Source organism: Ptychodera flava, chromosome 7 (genome assembly GCF_041260155.1).
Source record: "Ptychodera flava strain L36383 chromosome 7, AS_Pfla_20210202, whole genome shotgun sequence".
In the NCBI taxonomy this organism is placed as follows: Eukaryota; Metazoa; Hemichordata; class Enteropneusta; family Ptychoderidae; genus Ptychodera; species Ptychodera flava.
The window spans coordinates 24,102,533-24,128,051 of record NC_091934.1 but is presented as its reverse complement, the minus strand read 5'-3'; the positions used below and the strand labels follow the sequence as shown (position 1 = coordinate 24,128,051).

General features: G+C 39.3%; 1 protein-coding gene and 1 long non-coding RNA gene across 2 annotated transcripts; both read left to right on the top strand.

Moving 5' to 3' along the window:
* Window positions 1-809: 809 nt before the first annotated feature.
* LOC139137078 (uncharacterized) lies at window positions 810-10,500 on the top strand. The gene is made up of 4 exons (XM_070705044.1): window positions 810-1,132; window positions 5,409-5,596; window positions 6,557-6,686; window positions 7,175-10,500. Exons 2-4 carry the CDS (start codon window positions 5,427-5,429, stop codon window positions 9,215-9,217), a joined length of 2,343 nt encoding a protein of 780 aa, XP_070561145.1. The 5' UTR covers window positions 810-1,132; window positions 5,409-5,426; the 3' UTR covers window positions 9,218-10,500.
* Window positions 10,501-11,896: 1,396 nt separating this feature from the next.
* Window positions 11,897-16,272, top strand: LOC139137076 (uncharacterized). The gene is made up of 3 exons (XR_011553303.1): window positions 11,897-12,188; window positions 12,928-13,115; window positions 16,142-16,272. It is a non-coding gene; the product is annotated as an uncharacterized lncRNA (long non-coding RNA).
* The last annotated feature ends 9,247 nt before the right edge of the window (window positions 16,273-25,519 follow it).

Here is a 25,519-nt window from a genome sequence, read left to right as displayed (position 1 = left end):
TTAGCAATACAATTATTTTGACAAAATGTCACGTGACCTCGATGACCTTTGACCTCAAATATATATATTTGTCCACAACTCAGTAACCACAAGTGCTACACCCTTCATAAATGGTATGATGGGACACCTTATGACACCACATATTGTACCTCATTAATTATGCGCATATCTAATTCTGAGCAAGCCAATAGAGCTGGATGTCCGATTTTTGGTATATAGGGATAACTATAGGGTAGAAATCTAAATATGCCCATCTAAATATTAGACATCTACCATCGAGAACAAAAGAAATTTGCTGTAATTTGAATATTAAGGAGTTTAAGCAATTCCCGCTATAAATAAAGAACCCCTGCCTCAAACTCCACAAAAGTTGCTAGACATATTTTGCCGTTGTCATGCCATTGCTTCGTTTAATAACCAGTTAATCAAATGCCTCATTGACAGGAGGAAATTCAAGACCATATTTGAATAGTAGTATATATTGTCCTCAAAATTACTCTATCACGGCCCAAGTACTCATTGCCTTCAGCAATACTGCCTTGTTATCACTAAAATAACAACATGAGTCATTCGTTCAATAAATAAGTAACTTATTTCATCAGCACCTTTGTAGCAAAACAAGGTGAACTGTATTCAAAACAGGTACATACACAATTGTTTTGCAGTCGTGATCCCTGTTTACCCTGCCAACGCCCCAGAGCATGCGCAGCTGTCACGCATTCACAGAATTAATCTCTATGACGCTGAAAATAAATGGTAAAACAAGACGGTTGTCCAATAATGCCCGGGCTACGTCATGCACAGTGCCTACTTTGTGATAGGTGTACTCTCCGGGGATATTTTATGCCATCGGTAAACGAAACCAGTCCTCGTCAGACCCTATTTGAGGTGCAAGGAGTAACTTCAAGCTGTGTGTTTTGTTATTGTTACGTATAAAAGTACAAGGAATCAAATGTGGTCATAATATTGAGGAACCAGTACAAAGAGAAGATAACACTCTGTATGATTCATTGCAATAGAAGCAATTGTTTATCCTAGTGCCAGAGAACTTATCTGCAAAGCATGATCGAGTTTCATGGTGCAATTGATCATGTTATTTGTCTCGCCTATTGCGAGGACAGGGTAAAAACAGGTGAGTACTCATAATATTGACTTTATATTCACTCAAGTAGTCATTTTAAGGAAGACAACGAAATGTGATCGAAAGAAATCCGACTCGGAGACAGTTTGTTTCCAAGAGAGAGTGGAGTATTTTCGTTGTTGGGAATGCTCTGACATTGCATCAGCTCCAGAGAAACTCGTCTTGCATCTAGGCACGCTTTGTTCATATATTTCGGCGGTGTTTGAGTGAGCGCATTATCTGACGCTTTAATATAAATCCGATCGGTGCAATTGAGTGAGTGCAACTGACAGATCCTAGTCCGCAGGTCCATTTGGCATGCATAGCCTAAGAAAAATTGTACCAGTACAATGGTTATGATATATGAATACTGAGAAACAAACACAATATTCACCAGGGTTGAGTTTCCTTCATGCCTGGAAAATGACTAGACGGGTACGGATAAACCTTTAACCATCCATACACTACCTGTATATGAAGGTATGCAATAATGAACTTTTGAAGACGGCCTTGTCACCGGTGATCCGTTTCCGCCCAGTGATCAACAAAGTATTGCAGGGCTTCAAGAAAGCTGAATGCTGGTGAAATGCCACAAAGATTTTAATAATTCACATTCATATTTTGTAACCATAATATAAGCAACATGTTTCTCCAGCTGTATATGCCTAATGTGCCTTTTGTGACATCCTGCAGCAATTTTTTATGGCTGTCAGTCCTGGTTCAGCTGGACGTCGCTGATCATTGTTGTAATGATACGTAAACATAAAACGCCCCAGCTGTCTAAACTGCCAGTGTCATTAATATTTGTAGTAAAACACTATCGCACCCACCATATTTCTTTTGGCAGACACACATTTTTCTGCTTGCAACTGCTTACCACATGCCAAAACAGAAAAAAACAAACAAACAAGCAAACTGTAATATTTCTCATCATGTTGGTCATCGCTCTAGACGAGCCGTGTCAGCCTTTTCTTTCCGCCAGTGTAAAACAAAACAAGTAAATAATAGTTGACTGCATAGTACGCACGGCAGAAATATCAATGTCTGCAGTATCAGATACACGTACAGGTACTGTTCTGAACCTTAACGTAAACACCGCCATTGAACATGTTCAAGAATTATAGCTACAGTCAAAGATTCAACTTCTGTTGTTTTCATGCCGACTGATTGATGGATCTCGTGAGCTGAAAAGCAGAAAAAAACCGCGTTAGCTCATTAGTTTGTAAGAAACCTTGGACAAGATACAAAAACTGGATTTTTGGCCTTACTCTGAACACGGGCAAAATCGTGTTTGGTTTTGAAAGTTCTTCATTTACAGGTTCAACACCCTTCCCCAAATAAAGAGACAAAATAAGACAACGCCTAAGCACACCGTAAATAAACTTAAAGAGACATGGTTCCAGCGAGCATTCAGATAATAATGATGTGATAACAATAAGATTTATAGGGTATTGATCGATTGATGACTCTCGTTGGAATAATGACTGTCAGATTTATGGTATATAGCGGTACTAACTATTCCTCCTTGAAGTCTCTGTTCGGCAGTCTTGCACCCAAAGACAACGACACGGGCACAACGCATCGCAGGCGTAGAGTCGACCGTGCCCGTAGCTTCAAAATCGAAACCTCGGGAGCTTCTCAGCAACAAACCCAAGCAACGCATTCTCCCCCGTCCGGGTAACCACCACAGCGTGCAAAGTCAGAACATAAAATATACGTACTGCTGTACGTAATGGTGCAGTGGCAAATGGCGGTTATTAAACTCTTAGAGATTTATGTCCAATAAATTCTTCAAACACGAATGATGCAATCCATACTACGATTGTTTGTTTCTTGTAGGATTCTAACGAGACAAGTGAAATGTCTCGAAAGGGAAAATGGTGACAAATTGCCAGGATTAGTGGTTGTTTACCCGGTAAACTTTGCGAGCAACCTGACATGATTTTTATTTCATTGCAAATAAAACGATACAAACAGCGCCGAAAAGGTTTTGACATGAAAACACCTCCTACCACTGTGAGAACTGTCGGAAGATTCGAGTTATTTCGCGTCAGGCTAATCAGCAGTAAAGCTTTAATTAAAGAGATATCGATGACCCAACCTTTACAGATGTAACTTGCCACAGTACACTCATCAGTACACAGGTACGACGCTCGCGAGATTGTATCAATTAAATTTCCTGATAAACCTGAGTCCGTTGCTAATTCCTGTCAAATTAGAAAGGTTAGATTAACCTTACGGCACACCAGGGGAGCTTTTTTACGTTTTCAGGGCCATGATAACATCAATCAATCCAAATTATTAAAATAAACGATTGTAAGGTTTGTAATCTGAGAGGAATGGGGAAACAACGATTGCTGATATTGCGGAAAGGTTATGTCCCCGTGCACTAAGGTAGAGTCATACAGTTTAGTTTCAATCCGTAGTTTCATACGGAAAATATAACACCCAATGCTATAAATAATTTTGACAACAAAGCTGTCATTGTTTAGCCCAGTCATTGCAAAAGAGGGCGCCCTTTCTGTCAAGTCTTGACGTAAATGTAATAATGGTTGCCACGTTACTGTAACTTAGAGATCTTGTCAGTTTCCCAAGCGTAGAGGGGTGATGGTTTATTTAGGGCATAAAAGGGGGCTGATTGTCCCAAAAGGAAATAGAAACACGGAATGACCCCTATAAGCTGTCTTTAAGAAACAGCGACTCCTTTACAGAAAACTGCAACTGAATGATGTTGTTCATGGTTAATATGATTAACATATGATGAATACAATTTTTTTGCTGCTGTCTTACTATAATTTTATCAAAATTCTTGTTATTTTACGTCAAACTGACTACTGAATCACGGGATAATATAGGGAAAGAATTGGGAGGACTGTCACGAGACAGGTACGTGCGTGATTTAGTCCGGTCCACCGGCCCGTTTCTATATATAGTATGCTCGACGGTTCTTGCACGTTTGAGCATGTTTTGAACGGAACGCAGAACAAAGTTTAAATCATCAGTTAAAGCTGCCACATTTTCATCTGGCATGGTTCAATAAACTACTCCCCTATCCCCTCCCAGACTGCTCGATAAGCTGCCAAATGAGAGTAATAGAGAGGACGTCGCATGCTGGGCCCGTTCACTTGCACAGCTCGGCCAGTGACTGACAAACCAAATGGACGGAGAGCCAGATTACATCGATTACAGACGCCGAGAGGAAGAACACGGACAGTCAGCGTGAAAATGATAAAGGCATGATAACATTATTCGCGAAACAGGGAAGTGACGAGAAATAAATCGCAAACGTTTATTTTGAAGTCATAGAAACAACGCTGAAACAAAATTGATATTCAACACAATTTGGACAAAAGCAACGCAATACAAAAGCAACGCAATATAAAAAAGGCTTACATTTTCTAATTAGTGTCACTTTCTTCCGGACAAAGAACACAGGCATCATAGCTAAGGATCTTGATAGCTTTTTGTTGAAATGTTTCATCACAGGAGCATACATGCACGCATAGATAGATAGCTAGATAGCTAGATAGCTAGATAGCTAGCTAGCTAGCTAGCTAGCTAGATAGATAGATATATAGATAGATAGATGGATAGATAGATAGAGAGATAGATAGATAGATAGATAGATAGATAGATAGATAGATAGATAGATAGATAGATAGATAGATAGATAGGTAGATAGATAGATAGAAAGATAGACCCTTCCCTTCCTCCCTCCCTCCCTATTTACTTACTTACTTACTTACTTACTTACTTACTTACTTACTTACTTACTTACTTACTTACTTACTTACTTACTTACTTACTTACTTACTTACTTACTTACTTACTTACTTACTTACTTACTTACTTACTTACTTACTTACTTACTTATTTACTTACTAACTTACTGACTCACTTAAAATAAAATATTTGTGATAAAGCGGGATACAAGGTAAATATATTTGCTGTATTTTCAATCAGGCCGTTGTCACTCAACGTTTCCCAAGTGGCAAATGGCTTTAAAGTTTCGTATTCAAGCTCGATGGTGATAAAATATGGTCACCTTCATGTTGTTTTGACATATCTGCCAAGCATTCTGATATGTCGGTTATCAGATTAGTTTTGTGTCATTAGTCGGGATTGCAGTCCATGGTTTTATTCATACCAGGTCATCTTGCTTGCATGTGCTCTGTATTTGACCCATCTACATGTTTCATTCCCAAGTTCTCTTCCGTTATTTTTGCTACTCTCGGTGTGATATATAGACACAAAGTACATCTCACCACTTCTTTGCGTTACTTTGCAGGTCACGCGGTAAGATGAAATGGCTTCACCTGCACCAGAACCGGGAGCAAAGTCCGCAGCAACAAGTGCGAATGGTTTTTTTAATGTGTTGAAACAGCTCAAACTGGAAAAATACCACAGCAAACTTGGCAATGTAGTCAATATGCATAGCTTGTCGGACTTCTCTGACGTCAAAAATGAAGATCTCAGGCAAGTGTTTACAAACACTGTGTCGTGAAAATTCATGATATTTTGTTCAATTCAATGATGAGGGTGTATTATCACCTTCAGCCTGTCAATCGCATTCGTATATGGTGTAGAAGCTTCTAGATATATTTCAGTTTTACTGACCAACAAAGGATGACGTGACACTCAATTAAGCATATTCACTTGTCTGGTAATGTTCAGGCACTACCTGATCAAATATTTCAGAATCAAATCTTTGTACAAAGGGACATTCTAGACAACAGAAAGAATGATACTGTATCGGCAGAATGAGGTCTTTCAGAGGTTAAACGTTGTCATCAATTCTGCATAAAGGTCAATGATCAGTTTCAGAACTATGGACGATGTTGATAGCGATACGATTGTGAGAAATCAAACAAGTGAATAAATGTTCTGGTGTTTATGGTCTTGGCCGTTCATATGAGCCTTTGCGATTAATACGTCATTACTATTGACGGACACTAATGATGAAATGCTAATTGTATGTAAATAACCACTAAGAAATAAGCAATGTTAACTTTGAAAACTTTTCGCTTGCTCTGTATACCCGGAGTCTTACTGCTTAAGGTTTCCCTTTCGATATATAAACAATGTAGCGGCTCAAAACCTCCAAAGTAAACACCGTTTGTTTATTTCACTTGTTTGATTTCGCACATTCAAATCGCTATCTTATATCGTTCATAATTCTATACCTGATCATTGACCTTTATGCAGAGTTGACCACAAACTGAATGACCTCTGTAACAAAGGTAAATAATGCAAACACTCTGGGTAGCGCTTATACCCAAACCAAAAAAAGCACAGGATCACTTCAGTACAGTTTAAAATATTCTAAAATTATAATTACCAACTCAATCTACTTCACATCTTGTCGTTTACTTAAATCTTTCGTGTCTTTTTAATGATATCAAATCTAATTTAATTTTTCTGTTATAATATTTGAAGGACAAAGGTTAAAATGAAGGATCGGGAGATTAAAGTCTTGAGAGAACATTACCTTAAAACGTATCCTGCTGCCAAGAAGAAAAAATCATCAGAACGAGGCCGTCTGAGGTCATTTGTGGATATGTTTAGGGTAAGTAGCACACAGCTAAAAGCTTTGAATGACAATCTATATAGTGTGGGAGTGAATATGTGTGCATGGAAGGGTGAGATATTTGGTCTGGTAAAACGTTTAATGGAACAAAGTTTACATAGCAACTAGAATAACGTTGAGAAAGAGCAATGTGAAGGTTGTAAAAGAAAGAAATAAAAATACAGAGAATTATAACAAATTTTTCTCATGTACATCACACATTTGTAACATGTACCTATTGTGGCCCTTATAATATATTATAACTTGCTGTGACTACATGTTGTTGGAGACTTGTTATAACAGACAATTAAGTCGCGTCTGAAGAGACATATTCACATTATGCAAATTCTGTAATTTGATGCCTAATTATTCACTCGTCCATGAATATCATTTTATTCTCTTTAATGCGACTGCCGTGATCCCATTTCGCTATAGGAAGAAAATTTTGCCGTCATAATTATGAATGTTGCATTCTTCATTCGTTTCAGCGAACAGTGAAAGAGCCAAAGCCGAAGCAGAGAACAACAGTATGGTACAACGACTATGACGTCACTCCGAACACGGACGGTCAATCACAGGGTGTGCAGGCGAATACTTGTAGTTCTGAATCTACGTCGGTCGGTGATTTGAAGTTTTCTGGAAGAGCAGTTCCAAAATCATCAACTGAGAGTACATGTTCTACTATCCAAGATGGAGTGGATGGTGGCAACGTTGTTCTTCCTCAACAAGATACCTGCTGTCAAACCAAGGCTGGTGTACCGAGCATGAGCAGCAAGTCCAAAAGGGGTAGGCGCAGAAAAAAGTCAAAACAGGAAAGTACGACCACTTTGGCAACGACCACTGAACAGCCATCACGAAGTGCACTTAGTAGATCACATAATTGCCTACTCAAGAGGCGAAGTGCAACCGACATCGACCAGTTCGTCAGCATAGCCATGAAGAAAAGCAACTCTAGCAGAGAAGTTAACACGATGGGTGTAACTTCAACTAAAAGAACTTTTTGCAGTGGCCAGGCATTTGATATCGGTATTGACAATTCTCAAGCCTTATGCGTAGTCGTAATTACGGACAAGAGGCAATCGGCAGATTGCCCATTTGAAAACGGCTCAACAACAATGTCTGGTTCCAGTTGTGCTTTGTCCAGCAAGTATAGTGGTCGAGGAAATGTTAGACCTATAAACAAACACAAGAGACTGAAGGAAAAACAAAGTCTGCCCCAGCCTCCTCCGATACCCAGGAGAGGGAAAACACACCAGCAAGGCAGGCCATGGTCAGAAATTATATCACATGAATTCGATTATAAAAGGATGTTCTCGTCCGAATCCTATGAAGATAAACTCCGGACTTTCTCTAGGCGGTCAGTTTGGTCATTTGATCACGAATATATGAGCCTCATTGGCCGATATGAAAACGTCGATGAACGCCCAGAGCATGTGGAGGGTCGGTTTTGTGATGACGATTCGCTTGCGATGCAGTTTGACTATGAAAACATGCCCCAGCCTGATGGTATGCTAGACTTTCTCGATGTGCCGGAATTGACTTTAGATCAAGAGGGATATGACTGCAGCAGGATGTCTGCAAAAACAATTTCCAAAGACAGCGTGTCCGAAGAAAGTCTTTGGACGTCGCACAGTCAGGGACACCAAACACTTGATGAACATGATTATGAAAATGTAGATCCGGATGCAGAGCCAGGGGAGGGAGATTTATATGATTGCGAGGAAAATGATTATGAAAATGTTCCCGTGAAGCCTTCCGAGAGGTCTGTTGACTCACAACTACACAGTGGTTGGAAACATGAAACAGATGGACTGAAATACTGTTGCAATACTCGGGAGGAAGGAAGGAGCAGGAAAAGATCAGATAGCCAATATCACGTGACACAAGCGGATGAACAAAGCGGCAAGATGGAGGCAGATGATTACGTAAACTTACCGTCAGGCTATGCTGACTTCACTGAAGAGCCCACCCAAGTAACTTTGGATGAGGATAGTACATTGACATCTAGTTATGAAAACTTTCCAGAGGTTGGCAGAAGCGCGACATTTCCCCGAACTAAACGCAATCTCTCTCATCTAAAAGAACATCATGGCTACATGTGCCCCTTGGATGTTATTCGCCCTGATGATTCTGGCATCAACTGCTTTGACGTTGATGAAACAGACTTCAGTGTGCCAGTAACTAAAAGCAAGAGGGACAGTACATGTTATGTTGGTCCTGAGTGGGAAAACGAACTCACCAGTAATCTCAATTCTTGCAGTGGAAAGGTTAGACGAAACCAGCACAGCCAAATGAACTATACTAACACTATTCCTGAACCTTGCAGCAATAGTCGAAAGGAGAAGGACAACGATCTCTTTTATATAAGTGCACATGGTATAGACCTTCGTTATGGTTACAATAACCTAGATTCCGCAGTAGAAGACAGCAGTAACTTTTCCATCCAACTATGCAGCGACAGCAGAGACTTCGTTTTTTATACAAGCAATGAAAGAGTAATTCCACATTACGCTTATGAAAACTTAGAATAACACATTGAAAAAACAAGTTAACCCCTTTACCAAACAAGGTGTCAGGACTTAAAGGGAAGACAGGAGTTCTGTTCGTATCACTCTTGTTCTGAGAGCTATTAATCTGAGTACTCGTGTAAAGTTTAAGCCCAGAGTGTTTTATCCAAAGTGATCTCAGGAATACATGCACGAAATAAACTCCGACATGGGAATAAACAATAACTGACTCTGACAGTTGTTAATGCCTTATAAACAGGAGGTGATCATCTTAGACAATAATCGTTTTCATAAGCTTTTACAGTATTCATAGTTTGAGGATTCTGCTCCAGTCTCTAAGGTGTTGCATAATTCCTGTATATTGAACTTATCATTATGGAGAGTACCTTTTTAACCCCAAGGAAGACTATTTGTTTCCTTGCCAGTAGAGCCTTTTTCAGTTGTCAAGTTAAAGGCCTTGAATATTGAACTCACTAGCCATAGAAGCAACAATTTGTTCATTGTTTTGTAGCAAAGAAAATAATTTGTAACACAGCTTGGCCTTGGACTTTTATCTTAATCATTTCTTTAAGTTAGCAAAAGTGTGAAACAAGTATTTATAAATGAGAGTGTCACTTAACTACCATTCACCCCTTGCCTTGCACAGAAATGAACAGATCTATGTCTGTCAAAGGTGTGCCATGAATAGCAAAGGCGTTTTAAGGCCCTTGCTGCACTCTGTTTTTTTTTGGTGGGCAGTGTGCAGACGATATCTTTAAAAGGGGCTTAGAACAAGTCTTAACCTCTAAAAGCTCAACCACTGCTTATAGTATGTACTGCGAGTTGCCGCTTGTGTGAGTTTGAAGTACCATGAACGTATTCCTGTACAAACTACATTTCCTGCTGTCTTTAGTAAGCAGATAAAAGAGAATAGTCGAAATAAAAATGATGCCACAATGAAACAGTATTTCCGTAAGGGTTCTAACGGTCCAAGTTGCAAAGAAGTAAATTTTTCAAATTCTGACTTCTTATAAACAGAAGTTAGTTACACTTAATTTCATAATCCATCCACTGTTGGAATACTTGACTTCATAATAGTCCTAAGTTATAGCGTGTACGTGTATAGTAACTGATGTGTCGTTTGAAATTTATATGTGGAAACGTTGTTTGATCAATATGTATGCATGAGTGTCTAAATTTCTAATTTATTATATATTTTTTAATTCCTCTAACACTTTTGATTAAATATTCAGTTTATACTACCATTTGAGATATGTAGTTTTCACACTGTCCTTACAATATTTTAGTAATAAAATTCACGAAAGCATATGTTTTGCTTCTTTGTATTTGTTTTCCTTTAATGAGCTTTGTTCACAAATACTAAAAGTTGATCAAACGTTTCTGTTCTTTACGCCCCAAATACCCATGTAAATTTGATATTCTTTGTGCATTGTAAGAAAACTTAAACTCCCAAGTACCAAGTCAGCCAGAAATTGCGCTGAAATCTATCTTTTAACACTATTTCAAATATTTTGTGTGAATCCTGACAGCTGAATTTACACTAATAATTTAACTCTTGGCGACCCTGCCACCTGCAATCTTCAGGCAACGGTGGCAAGTGATACAGGTAACTTGAATAAGTTATACAGGGTATACAGGGTGCTTGAAAATGTTTGATGGCCTTGTGTGAAATGAGTCCAAAGTGTTTGAAGATAAAACCAAGGAACTCAGATATTGGAAAGTTTTTCTTCACCACTCTAATTTTTTCTGAGTTCCATTTCTCCATTCCCTCTAGCCGTAACCATTATGTGTGGACTCAACCCTATATCAACCAGATCATGTGCCCCTTGATCAGTCCATAGTGTATACATGCATACACGCATACACGCACACCCATACACATACACACATACATACATACATACATACATACATACATACATACATACATACATACATACATACATACATACATACATACATACATACACACACACACACATCCATCCATCCATCCATCCATCCATTCACACATACATTCACACATACATTCACTCTTACGCACGCATGCAAGCACACACGTGCCTAATCATCCATCCTTCCAACTTTTTCTGTATCAGACAACTGTTGGCAAAATCCAATTCTTAATCACATTTAGCACAAAAGCTCAGTTACTTTCATGATATCACCAGACAATATTAGCTATGTAAAATGTCTAATTCAGCGTCTTGCAAAACTGCATTCACTTTACGTAGAGAGACAGTGTCTGCTATTAGTAAGATCTTTGTGTGTGTGTGTGTGAGAGAGAGAGAGAGAGAGAGGGAGAGAGAGAATGCACAGGGGCATGGAGGCTTTAGTGTTCTGTGATTAAGATTAGTTATATGCAACACCACTTAACCTTTCACATACATTGCAATGTCCGTCTCGGCAAATAAGTTCAGCCTGCTAGAGGCTCTGAACTTTTAACATGGTGTAGGCTCATAGCGTTGAACTGAGTTCTATATTCATCCCTAGTACATGAACAAAATGAAACATAATGTTCAAAAACCCATTTAAAGTGCTTTTCCTCGGCAGACCAAACTTGCATACACAGGTTTTGCATTTGTGTTCTTGGTTCCCCTCACCATCCCCATTACGCATTCAGGGCATGCGCACTATAAATCTAGCATTCGCGGAAAAATGAGGTCGCTACTGAAAATCAAATTTCCTAGAAATCAGCCACACTCCCAAACTATGTCAACATTAGTGCCTATTTCTCGATTGGTGTACAGTACGGGGATATTTTACGGCAATCATAGCGAAACTAAACTGAGCCAAATCTCATTTAAGATGCAAACAATGCGCTTGTTATTGTTACCGTACGAAACTTCAATGACTCAAAGGTTGTCACCGTATTGAGGAACCTGTACAGACGGTGGCAGGAACTTACTTCAAATCAAATCAAAGCGACAGATCATGTTGTTTAACTGAGCATAGCATTTGTCTCACTATAGCCACAAGACACAAGTATAATCAGGTGAGTTAATCATGAAGTGTTGACGTATTTTAAAATAGTTTGTTTTTCTTTCTTGCTCGGTTCTCCTAAAATCATACCCGATGCCCTGCTTTCAACTTAGCAACACTGCCCATTTGTGTGTAGTGTCCAAGAATATCGTCAGAAGGTGACTGGCTTGTCCGGGCGAGAAGTCACTTGACAAAGCACCATTGCAGTGTATACCATAGACGAGGAGAAAAATGCTCCTTGTCTGTGGTTATACATAATTTGCACAGGTTAACGAGGATGCTGCTCTATGTTAATTTTCCAACCAATTCTTTGAGGAGAACAAAAATGAAGGTAAAATTTACTTTAAACAACAAAAGAATGAGATAATGTCAAACGTCACAAGTAGTGCCTCTGTAATTAGAGCGATTTTAGTCCGAATATGGTATAGAGGTGCCCAGCTTTCTGAGCTGTAAATGCGTACAAGAAGCCTTTTCGAATACGAGGCCACAGGAACCGTATGCTATGAGTAAAAACATCTGTGTATACGTACAATCCGTAAAATGAAATTTCAGCGTATCGATTATGATCAATGTATAGTCCCTGGGTTGGCTTTAAATTTGTGTCTGTCAAATAATATCAACATCAGAATATCTTGTTTGCAAGTGCTCTGCTTTTGACCCCAGTACCCGTATTACTAATGAGGTCTCATCCGCTATTTTGTTCAATCGTCCTGATAAGCATAGCGGCAGGTCTTGTTAACGTTTGTTTACAGATCACGGGATTGGCTGACATGGCTTCGCCAGTATCAAAACCAGTGGTAAAGTCTACCGCTAAGAGGGCCAATGATTTTTTCAATCTGTTGAGAGAGCTTCAACTAGACCAATACTACTACAGCCTTGGTCGGGAAGTCAATGTGCATAGCTTGTCGAGCGTATGTGACATCACAGATGAAGATTTCAGGTAGGTCTTTGCAAGTTTTTTTTTCATTTTTGATCAAAATGCGAGATATCGAAGTGCAATCCAATGGCAACGGTATGTTACCACACACAAGCGCAGTCAGCCGCTATGATTAATGGCTTCACACAGGAGCTGCCTTCATGACACAGTGCAAAGTGTTATTGACAAAACTCTTCAGTCGGACTCTCAACTGAGGCGTGTGCATGTTTCGATTGTGACGTAATGCCAACTATTTGCGCGTTTTCGTGAGCTGTCCCATGAACACCTGTATCTCTTAGATATAATTTTAAGGTAGTGACTCAGTTTCGTTGACACATATTTTCAATCAAAAGTTTCACATAGAAAACAGGGTCTCACACCCAACATGTGGTACATTTTCTAATAGGTCTATATTTGAAGAAGGTAAAAATTTTGTTTAGTTGTCAAAACATGCATTGGTATATTTGTTTAAGTCAAAAACATGTGATTTTAAATTTTTTCACTTAAAAGAGTATAAGTAGAATTGGCAGCACCCCTAAGTGATCTGTTAACGGCACTAGACAGCTGGATATACAGGGGGAAAAACCGTGTTTTGGATTTTTGAAATTCGCTTTTGTTTCTGCACAGTGAGCCTTCGAAGTGTGAACTGTCGGATTTTCGCATAAATTATCGGCTTTTGTTCACGTTTGTCAAGTTATCGTCACTTCAGGGGGGTTTATCAAAAATCTAAGACACGGTTTTTCAGGTCTATTCATGAAGTGTTAGCATGCGAAGAATCGGGGAAATCCGCCCACGCGTCGCCGACTTACACTCATTTGAAGGTGTGCATACATAGCAAAAATCGGAACTGAGAAAATCGACGATTTGTGTAAACGTCCCATTTTTCACACAAAATCGCCGAAAAAAGTCGGATTTTTGTGCGTTTTAAAAAAAATTATTCGATCTGGGTCTAGGTTAAATATTGGGCATCAGGTTAGAGAATTTCTGACAAGTCCTAAACATTAGTTCGCCTAAAAATGATGAAAATTGTGCGTAGAAACGTGAGGCTGGTCAGCGTAAGCGGTGGGTACTATTTACACGATAAACACTAGAAAGATAATTCAGGGCATAATCTGTTTGTCAAATACGTATCTAGCTTATAATTATATTAACTGTACACTGTTTGGTAACGGTTAGAGTCTGGTTACAAGACGAGAAAAGTTTAAAAAAATCATACAGCCGAATGGTTTACAGGTCTGCGTTCTGCCGACGCGCGCGCGCTCGCTCTCTCGCAAGCGCTCGACTTCCGGTCTCACAGCCCGTAATTTATGCACGTACCAAGTGTGAAATGGTTGCCCAGTTCATTTTAGTGCCGATTTTTGTGCCTATAGTACAAGACGTCACTTCCCGGCGTCACTTGCTTGCTTGCTTGCTTTCGGAGATGAGACGACCAACTCTCGATGCTCTAAAAAATTCTGTAGTTGAGAAGTTCAAGGAATGCGGGAAAGTCGCACTTGTTTTTGTGGTTTTCACATGTGATCTGCTGCAGTCCTTTTGCTCACCACAAAAAATGACCGGGTTTTCGTGCGCTATTTCGCTTTCCACTGTGACATGTACTATTATGGCCTCGGGTATGAAACCAAAATCAACTTCAGTTACACGTAAAAGCGATTCTTCATGACTTAAAATAAACGACTGAGGCGATACTCGACAGATTCACTCATTGTAAAATTGAAACGGCGACATATCGCGACACCCAGCGACACTCTCTTGACCACAGATAGAAATTGACCGGCAACGATCGTGAAGCGACGTTTCGCGTACGTTGCTGTGCTCTAGACCGACATAACAGTGTCGGATTGACAAATTGGACAAACCATGCTTCCTACATCCATGGACAAACTAAGTCCAAGATATGGGCTGCTGTTATAGAACCATATTTTCCAGTGAAGATTAAATAGATTCTCTTTGGACGGCAGTGTAATCTATTCTTGACCGCGGACATCCGGGAACTTGCGGGTTTTCACGTCATTTTTGCGTCACACTGCCGTGAGAACAAAATATTGAAGTGTAGATTTTACAACCTTTACACCAGTATTCAAAGTTTCAACATTATGTCGATGATAACACCAAGTTCTGTCCTTTGTCACATAATTTCAGCATTGTTCACTGTCCTGTATAGCCTCACTCGCGTGCGTGAGGTGAAAGTGACGTCACTACTCCGCGGTCAAGAATAGCCCGGCGTACGATGCTATGCGTTCCGCTACAGCTAATCGCCTAGCGCCTCGCTCACCACAACCCTGCAAAGACCCGTACGTAGGGTCGGTGACTTCAAATCCATTTTGGGACTTGACGTAAAAAGCCAAATTACTGTCGAAATTCAGCGTTCTTGGGCCCAAGTCGTATCCCTGCCTACCTCAGCTACTCGATCGCTTCCAAAAATGCAAGTCTTTTATTCACTTTTCGTAAATAACCGTCGATGTCGGCAACTCTCTCGCTAGCCCTGTGTACGATGCTGTGTGTTAGCTGTAGCGGCTAACACACAACATCGCGTCCATCAGCTTTCCATTTTGCTTCAGCTTCGGCCCCCGTTTGCGTTTTCTACACTGCTTATACTGCCGGCAGTCATCAGTCATGTTGGATAGCGTCTCTTATGAAGACGTGCGCGCATGCGCAACATGGTGCGTAAAAATTTACATAATCTCCTCAAGGTATAACGATAACGCTGACAGTAATCCGGACCGTTAAAACAAAAAGAAAACAATATCTCGCGCAGTGGTTAGAAGGCCGTGTTTTCTCTAAAATTTAAGACATTTTCCAGTACAATGTTACCTCACAGTTTTCTCTAATAAAAAGATCATATTTCAGGGGTTCAGAATATGAAATAATCACAAAATCGCTAAAATTTACAAAGGAACCCGAGTCACTACCTTAAACCTTTTTTGTAATATATTTACCAACCTAATTCACACCATATAGGAGATTGTCCTTGCTTTCAATCCTCGCCATGCCGTGCCAGGTATTTATTTACACCTTACGTAGCCTATTCCTTTGTTTTACTATACTTGCAGAGCAAGGGTCAAAATGACGGACAGGGAGATTAAAATCTTGAAAGAATGTTACCGAAAAGAGTATCCAGCCGATTCTTCCAAGAAAAATGCATCATCACAACTGGGTCGTTCGAAGTCATTTTTAGAGAGATTAAAGGTGTGCATTTTGCTTGTTTATACCGAGTCTAAGCTTACCAATGCAAGGTCTCATTTGACCTCTGTATCCTGAATAGGGCAAAGCTTTAGGCTTTCATCAAGAAAATACACCTTACGCTTTCGCGTGCGTGAGCATATACATGTGTACCTATCATTGAAATGTTGAGATTTTTGGATCTAGAGAATTTTTTTTGGAAATGGCTTTTGGAACAAATGGAATATAGTTGAAAGCGTAAATGTCAAATAGAATGCAAAAAAAAACCCCCAAAAAACAACCGATTTCCTGACACTAACCGTCTCTCATACACATTATACCACAGTCACTCCACCGACGGATTTAAAAACGGGTCAATATCATTTTTCCACGTTCGCAGAACGGGAAAAACACCTTGAATGGATGGTTTTATTTTATTTGCGCCACGTTCGCATGGAGCTCTTTTTAGGGTCATGAAATTTAAATATTCAAATTCATAGAGGTCATGCTAATTTCTCCCTACATGCAATGGGTGTTGACGATATTTTTTACATATTTGGCCAGATCGTGACAATGCCGCACCTCGAAATTACATAGTATCGGATACCATCGATAGTAACGCCTAGTATTGTTTAGGTTTTTAAACTTGACGATACCTTTTACATTCTTGGTTTGATCCGGACTTTGTCGCAAAGGCACCTCAAAATATCACAAAGTATCGAGTACTATATCGATAGTATCGTCCAGTATCGTCTATAGGCTTTAATACCAGACGATATTTCATTACACCTTTATGCGACAATGTCGCAACCTCAGAATTTTAAACCGGTTCCATGAAAAGGTGGGAAGATGAGAGATAAGCCATGATGTTATTCGTTTTATCGTAGAAACATACAAATGTGATAAAATTTCTTTTCAAGTGAGAATAGTGTTGTTAAGAAAAGAAATGAATATGATATACGGACAGTATTCAAACGAAATTTGAAGGACCCACTGATGAAAATCACAGGTCAAATAAAATAGACGATATTTGACGATATTAGGCTATCGCTAGTACCGATACTGTCGGATATTTTTCTTGGTTTAGAAGTCAGAGGCCACGACATTGGTCGCTAGTCAAATTTACGATACTACACGATATTATCGATAGTATCCGATACTATCGGATATTTTTCTTGGTTTACAAGTCTGAGGAGACATGGGGTACAAGCTTTTACTAACATGGATAAACTTGACGATATTTTTGATGGCATCCAATACTTTTCGTGGTTAAACACGTCATAGGCGACAGTGGTGCTCTAGTCACTTAACTAGACGATACATGGCGATATTATTGATAGTATCCGATTTTTCTAATTTTGATAGTAGACGCGATATAGCCGATATTGTGTATTTTGTGCAATACCGTGCCTTCACGGTCTACATTTAAAATGGCCGTCAACGCTGAGTGATGATGTCCTTGGCGCCTTCTATTACTGTCCCGTCAATCTGCAGATTTAGCTGCGAACTAGCACTGATGACCACTTACTTAACGTACATTAAACAAAGCCTGTTTCTAGACATGTGGGTGATTACCATTACATCATAATTTACCGCCACTTAATGTTACAGAAGAATTTATCACAACAATATATATATATATATATATATATATATATATATATATATATATATATATATATAATATATATATATATATATATATTATATATATATATATATATAGTGTAGTTTTAGCGGGGACTAAGACAGTTTCAAGGTTGGGCGTTGTATTATTATATATATATATATATATATATATATATATATATATATATATGTATATATATATTTGGCGTTGTATTACACACACACACACACACATATATATATATATATATATATATATATATATATATATATATATATATATATATATACAGATATAGATGCAGGTATAGCCACCACCTGCACTTTCTTTAATTTGAATGCTTAATATTGGCATGTCCTTGATTCGAATTTTAATCTCTGCATTTCGGCTGCTAACATTTTCGTTTGAGAATTACATCAGAAATCATTTTGTGAATGATATATTCTTTATCTGCTTCAGGGAACTACGAGAGACCCAATTCCGACGACTCGACCAAAGAGTGTAAGACTGAATGCTTACAACCCTCGATTAAAGTTCTCTCGGTCAGCAGGTAATTTTAAGGTTTATACGAGAGACCCTCAAGCATCATCAACTGATGGTTCATGTTATAGCATCCAGGAAAGATTCAAAAGATGGTGAATGTTTCCCCTCGCAACAAGATCGCCGCTGTCAAACCAAGGCCACTGACAGTCGGTCCAAGGCAGATATGCGCAGCAACACATCAAGGAGGAAGCCAGAACACTTTGGCATCGTCAACTAATCAGCTCTCACAAAGGGCACCAAACGGACCGACATCACGTGACCTCCTGCTCAAAAGGCGTAGCGTGACTAACATGAAGCAGTGCGTGAACTTGGCCATGAAGAAAAACGACCCCGACAGAAGAGCCAACACAATCGGCACAACTTCAACTCAACAAGGGACCTTTACTAGAAGCCAGGCATTTGAAGAAGATGCTAGTCTGATAGACAGTGCCAGGAAATCGCAGGAAGAGCAAAACCTTTTTCTCCCTCCTCCGATACACAGGACAGGGAAAAAACGGCACCCAGGCAGCCGATGGTCAGATACGGCGTCCTATGAAATTGATTATGATACTATGTTCATGGCCGATTCCTGTGAGGAAAACTTCAACATTCCTTCCACCAGATCTGTTTCATCAACCGATTACGAAAGAATGATGAACCTAACTAATCGATATGAAAACTTGGATGCAAACCTAGGCGATGTTGTAGGTGAGTCTTATGTGGTACGGCATGGATATGAAAATATGCCAGAATCGGAAGAACGACGATCTCATGGGGTTCGCCTGCAACGTAATTGTAACACCGGGGATGAAGGAAGGAGCGAGAAAGCGTCGGATGAAGGTCAGGTGATCAAAACTGAAGACGACAAAGGCCAGATTAAGGAAGATATACACGATTATGAAAATATGCCAACAGGCCATGCTGAACTCGGAGAAGGACGAGTCTGTATGGACACTGATGATGGAGGCACAATAAAACCGAATTATGAAAATCTTCCAGATATTGACACGAGTGCAACGACTACGCTTAGTAAAGGTGAACCCCCTCTTCAGGAAGAACAGCATGACTACATCTGCCCTATAGGCATTCCCACTGAGGATTCCGAAGTCAACTATTTTGAAATTTATGACCCAGAACTTCAGGTGCCAGTGGGCGAAATCAAATGGGACACTACATCCTACGTTGGCCCTGAGTGGGAAAAAAGGCTCTCAAGAAATCTGCATTCTTGCAAATTGAAGGGTAAGCGAAGACAACAAAGCCAAGTAAAATACAAAGACTCTATTTCAAAGGCTTGCAGCAAGAGTCACAAGGAACAAGGTGTTGTCTCTGATGTCAATGGTTCAGGAATAGGCCCACCCCATGGTTACGAAAACATAGATTCCAGATCGCAAGAACTCAACGACAAAGTGGCACAGGAATTATTCGTTACAGACGCAAAGAATGGAGGAGTATTTCCACATCGTGGTTATGAAAACTTGGGTAACACAGCGGAAGAAAGTGATAACTCTTTTACCGAACAAGCTGATAAGAATCAAAAGGGAGAACAGAGTTTGTGTTACCCATGCTCTTATTCACATTCCTGTGAGCACAGTTACATTTTCGAAGAAAAGGTATCACATGTACCAAACAATAGGTACGTAAACAGGAACCAGTCGAGCTCAGAAGAGGTCAAGTGTAAAACTGAACAAAGCAGGCCTCCCTATGAGAACATAGAAGACGACTCAGGTTCAAATAACATAGATTTGCATGTACGGGACAATGGTAATCGTCAGAGGTATAAAAACATACCCTCGCAATGTGATTACCGCCGCACAGAAGAAGATGACAAACCGGAAGACAGACATTTGACTGCAGAGCAGATGAGAAGCAGGGAGGTGCCTTTGAGACCTGGAAATAACTTTGTCAATGGTAACCACACATCTTTAAGTGGTAAATTTAGAGCTCTGATGACAGAATGGCAAGCCCGAGATTCACAGCATTCGGGTGTACAAGGAGGCCTTGGTCGACAACATAGGACGACTTATGGACTACCTACCACGATTGGAACTAATATGGGATATAATTGGATGGCGAAATAAAGTCGATTAATCTACAAATGTAATCTCATTATGTAATCTTATCTGTTTTTTTCTTTTTTTCTTACATTACACACTTGTTTTTTAAGTGATTTACAATATGGCAACATTCAGCTATAGGTACCTAACTTTTTGAGAAATTTGAAAAATATGAGAATCCAATTATCCATAATTAGTTCCAATCGTGTTTAATATCAATCGCCCCTCAACAAAAACCGCCGCACAGTGCTGAAAAGTAGGAAGTGTGCATACACATTTTCGACCTTGAGAAGACAAAGGCAGCACTGTCGATCTGAATTCTATGTCCGCAGTCGTAAAGTCTACTCCTGCAAAGCTTGTACTCACCAACAAGTCGATGAAAATAGAAAGATAATTTTACCCACCCCACCGGAGTCGTATAAAAGGTTGTGTATTATTTATTCAAAATGGCCGGGGGGGCATGCATAATCAAACGCTGAGATTGGGAAAAAAAATAGCTCAAAGTGACAGTTGTGAAGAAATATGCTGTATATAATGACGGCTCCCAAAGGTGATCCTCCTTGACTGAAATAGGATTTGCAAACTTTTAAAAGTGATTATCTTTCAGGAGGTCATGTCGTCAACAACGGTTGTTCCACTCGTCTCAGTACTGCATAGTTCCTGCACATTGGACTTTTATTGAGTTCTAAGGCCGGAGAACTTTTATTTTAGCATAGGATATTCAGTAGCGTTGACAGCCTCTAATGTCGGACTCACTGGCCAACGAAAGCTTATTGTTCAGTGATTTGTAGTTTATCCGCAGTGCTTCAGACACTTCTCCCGGGAAGTTTTCATCTGTGAATGGTCATGAACACTCTTCACTTTATTCTCGTGCGCAAAAAATGAAGTGACACTGTGTAGCTTTCAAAAGACTGCCAAAAGTGGCAGGCGAACCAAAACTTCGGCACAGCACAGATACAGTAAAACTATTAATCAAAAGTATGTGCGTGACTTCAAATCTAGAATTATCGTAATCACCATGTTCACTTTATTGAGAATCACGACCAATGAGATCGATTATTTTTTGAAGGACAAAGATACCTCCTTAGTTTCAGCGGAAAACTTGTGGTGTTTATATTACGATGTCAACATACAAGCCCAGATACGTGCCAAATAAACGCACAGAAAGTAAATGTAATATCATAAAAACACTGTCCCTATTATATTTTGTGTAATCAACACGCCCACGTGTTGTACACAAACGGGCGTTCAAAGCGTTCCGTTCTTTTAACGATTAGAGTAGGCACACTTTTATGATCACGGCCACCCACCAACGCAACTTGAAACAAAACTCTTCATAAAACGAACAGAAATCTTATTTTACTATATTGCGCGGGGTCTCATTCCAGGGCAAGGACAGGTTTGAGACAGGGTTTCTGAAGCACACAGAAATAAAACCACTTCACTTTATCCCTTTCTTTGTCGGACACAAGAACGAGCAACAAGTATCGACAGTTACCAAGACAACAGTTTCAGTTTTTTCCCGACCATATCCACCATAGAGGATTGAAAGGGTCAGGGTCAGCGCGAATTTTAATTTCTCTCTTTGTCGTCAGTTTGTGCCGCCAATCATGAAGTAGGATCGAAAGGTCAGGTGTCACCATTACTCTTTAGAACAAGTTGCGCATAAAAGTGTTTCTAATTGTAAAATGCCGCTCGTTTTCGTTTGCAAACCCAGTAAATTCTTTCCTTTCTCTGATAAATTTTGATGTTCACTGGAGGACTCCGAGTCAATATCAAGTAGAATAAATAATCAAGAATGCGGGGATACAGCTATAAACATACCTGAACTTACATTGCATTGGGGTAAAACGTTCAAAATGTTTTGATAATTTCAGTTTTAACATTAAATCCCGTTTTGGCCTGCCATAACCCCTTCATCAGTGATACCTTACTTCATGATGGGCGGCACAAATTGTAAATCAGACATCTGTTTTCAATCTAGAAATTTGATTACGTCTAACTGTGTTTTGTTAACATTAGTGTTTGGTAAACTAGGCCATTTAAAGAAAATTCTTTGTTTGCCATCCATGGAATTTCGAAAAACCTACCAGCCAGTCAGGGAAAAAACAAACACAGACAAAAAGCACAAGTGTACTAACATAAGCTCAATTTTTATTCAAGTGTACTAACATAAGCTCAATTTTTATTTGGATTCTTGTGGAAAAACAATATCTTTACTTGTGATAGTGTTAAATTTTTGTTTGTTTTCTTAATTTTCTCTGAAAACCTACCAGCACGCGGACGGCAAACAAAGAATTTTATTTAAAGCGCCCTATCTTTATGTTGAACGACTTATTTTAATTGGAGGAAACGATTAGACTATATCTATCTTGTTTTCTGAAAGAACATTTTCTGCATCTATAGTTTTCCAAGATTACGCATTGTTTAGAATAACGGGTAATTATCACACCACGACACTTTTCTTGATGTGGTGCACCTTAACATATTTAAACAACCTTTTGAGCGTCAAAGTCCGATTTTTGTCTCCCTTGGAAAATATATCTCAGTCAATTTTTGTCAGATTTTTGCCAAAAGTTTGATAAAAGACTGTAACCAATGAAATGTTGAGTTCATTAAGTCCAAAATTATCAAAATAAATTACAGAAAAGTTCATAAAAATTGGTAAAATGTTGCACTAAGTAGTAAAGTAAACGTGGACAACTGGGATTAAGTAAGAATTTTACACCCCATTTTATTCATTTATCTACATGAAGCGAAGGAAAAATTAACCATCCATGTAACTAAAGTGTGACCCTGACCTATATACGAACTCACGCATGCGCAACAGCTGGCAGCTTGCGCAGCAGTGCATTGTCCTGAACTAAGCAGGGAAATTCCCTTCTGAGTCACACACAACATGTTTATACATGTACGGGAAATTCCGTGTGAGTCATCACCATCAAACTAGCCTATATAAAGGAGCCCCGTTGTCAGTCCGGCCGGTCGCGGAGTCTAGCTGATGTTGAACACGAAGTTCCTATCGGTACGAACTAAATTTCATATCCATTCAATCCATAATGTCTTAGGTATCTTTCCAGAGGTGGACTAAATCCTTCTTGTTTTTGTATTTCTAGCGCCTGATGAAATATGTCCTGAATAAGTTCTGACCCCGGGGCCTCCTCGTTCCGAAGGGTTGCGCCTTTTTCTTGTATTTGTGTAAGCAGCTGTTTATATTGAACATAATAATGTTTATATTTCTCTCGTCTCTTTGCTACACCCGTTTTTCCTTGTATTACATCAATAACAACACCTGGTATAGGAGTTAAGGCTAACAGTACCGGAACTGTTGGAATTGCTGCTATTACAGCAGAACTTACAAGAATTCCCTTAGTAATATTGAGAGCCATATCAATTCGACCCATTAATTTATAACTTCGTCGATATGCAGCACTTGTTCTTTCTATGTAATCAGCCAATTGTTCAACGCTTTCAACAACTGAGATGTGCATTTTTACTGTATATGTAAGGGATGATAAAAAATAATTGTAGTAATATAGAAATACAATATGGCAGAAGGAGGAGAAGATATACCACTCCAGGATTTCGATGATGCAAATTTAAATGATGATGATGATGACGCTACTGCTGAAACATACTTCATAGACGATGATAATGCCCTTGCAGAAGTCGATCCTTTCCGGGATAGACCCCCAGGTGATTCGTTAATTAACCAGAGATTAAGAATTACAAAATCATTGGCTGAAGAATTCTTAGATGAGAATAATATTACTGATGAAGCAGCACGAACGAATTAATTTTGAATGCAATATTAGGGATGGAAAGCTGTATTATAAAAACCTCAAGCTATCAAAAACTACAGGACGTGGATTTAGATCACTCGAGACAGTAAAAGAGAAGCGGGAGGATATGAATTTGTAATAAAGTATACAGTTTGAGGGGGAGCAGCGCAGAGCCCGAAAATGTGAGTCGTAAATTGCATTCTGAAGATGTGAAAAAGGATAAAATACCGGCTGAGAAGATGACGCCAAAAGACATGGGTATATACAGAGATGAACTGACAGAGTTACGGAAAGATGCTTCTGGTAATGCAGATAAAATACGAGCTTTTGAAAATAAAATCGACCAATGGAACAATCTAAACCCGAATATAGAGCTTTTGTTGATGAATTAAAGATGGCAAATATGCGTCTTGATGAGCTTTACAGTGAAAGAGAAAATCTGTTAGAGCAGACAGAACTTACACCCGAACTCAGAACAAGACTAGCTAAAATTGATGATCGAATTGAAGTACAACTTGATATGTCAGTGGGGCACGTGAAAGACTGGCGTCGACTAGGTCTCTTCGTGATGTAATTTCTGATCCAGAATTATCACTGAGACTGAAGCTGACAGAATTATTTAAACGAAATGGTATAACAATCGCTGCAATACTGACTGCCCTTGGAATGACAATATCAACAATTGCCCTGGCTGTGACTAGAGGAGGAGGGGGAGGAGGAGCGGGAGGAGGAGCAAACGCAGGAGGTTCAGGTCCGCCCAAAGTATATACAAAAGCGAAAGAAATTGTAAAGCAATTTGGCGAATGGTTAAAAACATTGGCCGCAAAAAGTGCTGCTGCAATACCAGTTTAATCGGCTCCCTCGTCAGTTTTCTATTAAAAACAGCAGGATCGGTGGTTGGATTTGTTGGAGAACAGCTATGGATATTTTTAACTGGTTAACATTAGTAATTATAAATAAAATTATGTATTAATATATGACACTCCCCTACGGCATCAACATGTTTGGTGAAAAGAATATTGCAAAGTTTCTTTCTAAAAATAAAGACCTGTTTGGTTTTCTCCGTCGAATTGGAATGGTGCAAACTTCGGCGGGTAAATCGACATATACTTCGAGCAAATCCAGGTGTCCGACTCAAAGATGATAATCTATATCATAACATATTAGCTTTCGTGAAGGAATGTCAAAAGACTAACTTCTTTAAGCGACTAGAATTCATAGCTGTATTCCAGGATACTGAGGATGACCAAGAGGCTCATCATCTCCAAGAATATTGGGTTC

What these genes read in the sequence shown, in the direction of transcription:
- LOC139137078 (XM_070705044.1), top strand. Translation starts at nt 5,427, where the DNA reads ATGGCTTCACCTGCACCAGAACCGGGAGCAAAGTCCGCAGCAACAAGT. An exon ending in GTCAAAAATGAAGATCTCAG is followed by an intron (nt 5,597 to 6,556) that starts GCAAGTGTTTAC and finishes TAATATTTGAAG; the next exon opens with GACAAAGGTTAAAATGAAGG. An exon ending in CATTTGTGGATATGTTTAGG is followed by an intron (nt 6,687 to 7,174) that starts GTAAGTAGCACA and finishes CATTCGTTTCAG; the next exon opens with CGAACAGTGAAAGAGCCAAA.